At 34.1% G+C, this 4,650-nt stretch overlaps 1 protein-coding gene across 1 annotated transcript; it reads right to left on the bottom strand.

The window, feature by feature from the left end:
• Positions 1–1,102: 1,102 nt before the first annotated feature.
• LOC107915144 (S-adenosylmethionine decarboxylase proenzyme 4) lies at positions 1,103–3,001 on the bottom strand. Its single transcript, XM_016844296.2, has one exon. It carries the CDS (start codon positions 2,452–2,454, stop codon positions 1,426–1,428), a length of 1,029 nt encoding a protein of 342 aa, XP_016699785.1. The 5' UTR covers positions 2,455–3,001; the 3' UTR covers positions 1,103–1,425.
• Positions 3,002–4,650: the final 1,649 nt, after the last annotated feature.

Raw genomic sequence — 4,650 nt, 5'->3', positions numbered from 1 at the left:
AAATAACATATATAATTAAAACCTATAATAAGATTGTTCAAAAAACCATATATTAAGTGTATATTTAATATTTGAACATGTTTAACTGTAGATTAATATTTAATGCGTCAGTGTATGACTGTAGTTTATATAAATAGGAATATTTTCCCTTACATTTATGTATATATAAATGATAAAAACAAATAAAAAAATCCTTACACGAATTACAAAATCTACTTTCAAATTTCTTTCTCAGAAGTTGTCTGCACTTCCGAAAGAAGGGCCAAACAGGCGTTGATTATTATTTTTGGATTCAAGTATTTATGCGTCTGTTTTATAATTTATAAAAAATTAAAATTTTAATCCATAATTATTCTTCTAAATAATATTATTTCAAAATTAAAATTCTCTTTATAAAAATATAATAAAATTTACGGGTTTTAATTAATTTACCAAAAGATAGATTTTATCACTAACATAGGATGAAGTTGGACGACAAAAGATATGTGGTGACTTCGACGCTACCTAAATTGACAATTTAATTTACTTTAAAAGATGTTCAAATCCTTCTTTTTTATTTATATTTTTCATGTTTTACTGTGTTCGAAATTTATGATTAATTTTTTTAATGATGTAATTTTTAATATTTAAATTTATATTCTCTCTTAATTTTACATTCAAACTAAAATCTCATTTATACTAAAACTGATATAACAATTATTTGAATCTAATTCTTGAATCCTTAATTAATTCAAGGTTTAATTTACATATATACAAAACTAAACAAGGTAATAAATTAAAAAATATATACCTACAAATTGTTGGGAGAATAAATTTCTTTTTTAAAATTTGAATTTTAGAATCACCACTATTAAAAAAGATTTTCGACTTTACTTGAATACTATATCTTCTCTTAATAAAATTAACTTTAAATTGAAAACACATATAATTATACTAAAAAATTTTGAAAATGTATTTATTTATTTATTGAAATTTAAGTCTCGATCCAAACTTTAAATAAACTCTTATTTCACCCATTAGAAGAAGTTAACAATTTAATTCTTTCTTAAAATTAATATTCACCAAATTTGATGATAAAAAAAATTCATATAAACTTAGAAAAAAAAGAAAACCATCAGCATTTTTATTTATTTATTTCTTCCCCCACTAAAATTAACCTCAAAAAATCTGTAGGCGTGACCATGGAAGTGGGGTGCATTATCATGGTCATCCCAATTTCACACAAATCCTCCTCCCCCACCTCTCTGATCTCGCCACGTTATCGCTCCTAAAATCCTTTCATCTTTCTACCTAAGTCAACCCCACATTTATCATCCTTTTCCAACCAATTAAATTCCTCCACATCATACTTCATATTTTTTAACCCTCCGATTTCCCTCCAATGAAAAACTAAGGTTTTTTTTTCTTTGTCGTCTTTAACCGGCATTATTTCCGGCGAGCCGCCGTGAACGTTTGGTAGGATATGGTACCGGCGGCAGGGAACTCATCCATTACGAAACTCCGGCACTTGAGTCCAAGTGGTTGCAACGCACGCTCCATCTTCGTCCAAACTTCACGGCTACATCTTGTCGACGAAATTGAAACCGTCGCCGGCATGAAAACTCGAACAGCTTTCTTCAAGGTCTCAACGATATCATCCGGGTCGTCGTAAACCGATCCAACGCACTCGAAGCTAGCGTAACTAAACCCATCTTCAGGGGTAACATGGATGGTGGAGTAACGATCACCATCAATGCCATTCATGGAGTAACCACACGGATCAAATGCGAAGTCACATATGAAAGCTCCAGCGTTAATGGTGTCAATCCCCGTCAGCTCCGTCATGTCTCTTCCGGCTAAATCCCCTGTTTTGCTATCCCGGGAGAAGAACTTACGTGCAATGAGGCGGTCGAGTTCCGTCATGCAAACTTCGACGGTGAAAGTAGCATGGTGGGGAGATTTCAATGGAGGCAAAAGGGTAGCGGTGAAAACATGCCATGAATGAGCTGGGAGCTTAGAAGGCATAACGGAGGCTTTTCGATAGCAAAGATTGTTGGGGATATTATGTTCAATGTAAATGACTTCTTCTTGGAAGCTGGTGTGGGGTAAAGGTTGGGATTTGGGGAAGATGAAGTTACCTCTGGTGTAACTACAGGTTTGCAAAGTGAGGCCAAGATTGTTGGCAAAGTGGATCAATGGAGGGATTGATTTGAGAAGTTGGGTTGTCCCACAGGTTTTGATGATGATCTTTGTAGGGTAAACAAATAAGCTTGATTCAGACAAAACGTAAGCATCAAAGAAAGGGTTCCCAACAGCTGATACAACAGTGCATTGGACAGCAAGTAAGACTTGCTCGAGTGATTCGAAATCAAGCAGCCTAAGCCCCAACATGTTCTTCCCATCATCATCATCAATATCCCCAAAGAAATGGAGCTCTAGGCGTTTCTCAAACCCTTCAAACCCTGAAACAGCCATTTCCAAGTGACAAAAAACCCAAAGACTGAAACAAGATTGAATTAATTAGATGGTGTAGAGGTGAGAGGTGTGGCATATGGGAATTTATAGGTGGCTTAAAGAGAGAGAGAGAGAGGAGGGAAGGGGGCATGCGATTGAGGCAACCAAGGATCATGATTGCAGGCATAATGAAGTGAATAAGATGATGATATGTTGTGAAATATTATCTCTTTTTTCCCTTTTTTTTCCCCCTTGTGTGTGTGAGAGAAAGAATCAAATCTTTCTTTCGTTGTTTCATGAAAGAAAGGGATACAAAGGAACGGGATTTATGCCCACGCGCATGCATTTTTCAGGTTTTCTTTGTCATGCTCATGCACTCACTACTCCTGCCTGCAACTCTCCAGTAACTTCCATTTGGCTCCATTCCAACATATTGGAGTACTGTTTCATTGTACAAAGAATGGTATTTTTGGGGGATAAATTATTAACTAGCCATTCTCATTTCAAAGTGTTTGGGTTGAATAATTCTGCTGGGTAGTAATTTGAGGAAGATGCTGTTGGGGGAACTGATTATGTATGTTTGAGGGAGGGGCCCTAACACAATAATCATAGGCATAATCCTTGTTTGTTCTTCAACATTTATATGAAAGTCTAAGAATTTTGTCTCAGATTGATAGTTCACATGCATTACCTTTGATTTTTATTTTTCCAACATTCACTGCTGTCTGCTTCTTTCGCAACCAGAAAATTTATCCATATGAATGTGGGATTTGGGTAAGTTTATATGAAAATTCTAGTCTGTCCGGGGTTTAGCATGGGATTATCAAATCATTGACAACTTTTTAGTGAGGTTTTCTTTTAATTAGAAAAATTGTCAAAATGGACTCCATCGAAGAAAAAAATGATGAGGTCAAAACTTAAGGAGAATTTCTACTGTTATTAAGTGATTGGCATGAGACAGTTTTAAAGAACAGCAACGGCAACACTATCATAGGATGGACCAAATGTTTCAAAGCAGACCAAACAATCTTAATCATCAGTTTTGCAAATTAGAAATGAGTGGTCACACATAATTCGCTATTTCATATATGTTCCCAAGTTGCTACAGGTTTTATTTATTAGGAAGCAAACAATATATATTATAACCTACAGAAATATAGATATATTATAAAAAATACTCGTATTAAATTTAAAAATACCCATTAAATTTGTATATATCTATAATTGTCACCCATATGAATTAATATGTTTCTTGGTTGAAGAATAGAAAGTTGAAAATGCTTTTATTATTATTATTATTATTAATGAATATGATCCTAAGCCCAGCAAATTAAAATGGACTAAAATAATGGAAATAGAGGTAATTAGTGCTTTGGCTAGCTTTTGGAAGTAGTTTCCTAATTGACTTAAACTACCTTCCTCGTGACATTTTTAAGTCTCCTTGGCTTTTAATTTAAGACTTTACAACAAAGATTACTATAATAATAATAGTAATAATACTGCATGATAAGCTCCAAGGAAGCTTCCCATGAAGAAGTATATACGGAGAGATACATGAATAAACAAAAGAGTAAATGAATTCAAAAATTTTCTTGGTTGATTTTTGCTTTCAATTTATAGGTCACTAGAGTTTATTCCCCGGTTTTGTGCAAGGTTAAATCTAATTTAATTATATTAAATACTTATAATTTTATTGATACAGAGTACAATAAGGGAAGAAGAGGAGGAGTAAAGAGGAGATCAAGGTGGTGTAATGGAGGTCGATTTTCTTGTAAAAACTAAGGGTCGGGAAAAGGACAAGAGGACAGACTGATTGAGAGGATAAATGTTCAGAGTAACTTTAGAAAGCTAAAAGGTTAATCCCTAGTTCATAGTTTTTCAGGGTATTTATAGAAAAGGTCCCCTTTTCCATTGACATGATATGGCTAGATAAGCGTCCAATCTTGTTAAATATGTAATGGATAATCATAGGCGCGTATTATGAGATTCTATCAATATGAGGTAGTCAAGCCTAAATAGACTCCTTGTTGTCGTGGAAGTGTTAGTGTGACACCCCGAACTTAGCTGGGACGGTCTGATCCGAATTTCGAGCGACACATTAGCCACTGAGTTGACTCTCCATTAAACATCTACAATTCACACTAACCATCCTTACTCACCATACATATACAAAATATTTCATACAAGCATTTAGTCCTAAGAGCATGCTTTTCTAAA

This window comes from Gossypium hirsutum, chromosome D10 (genome assembly GCF_007990345.1).
Source record: "Gossypium hirsutum isolate 1008001.06 chromosome D10, Gossypium_hirsutum_v2.1, whole genome shotgun sequence".
Classification (NCBI taxonomy): Eukaryota; Viridiplantae; Streptophyta; class Magnoliopsida; order Malvales; family Malvaceae; genus Gossypium; species Gossypium hirsutum.
This window is presented reverse-complemented; position numbering and strand designations above follow the sequence as displayed.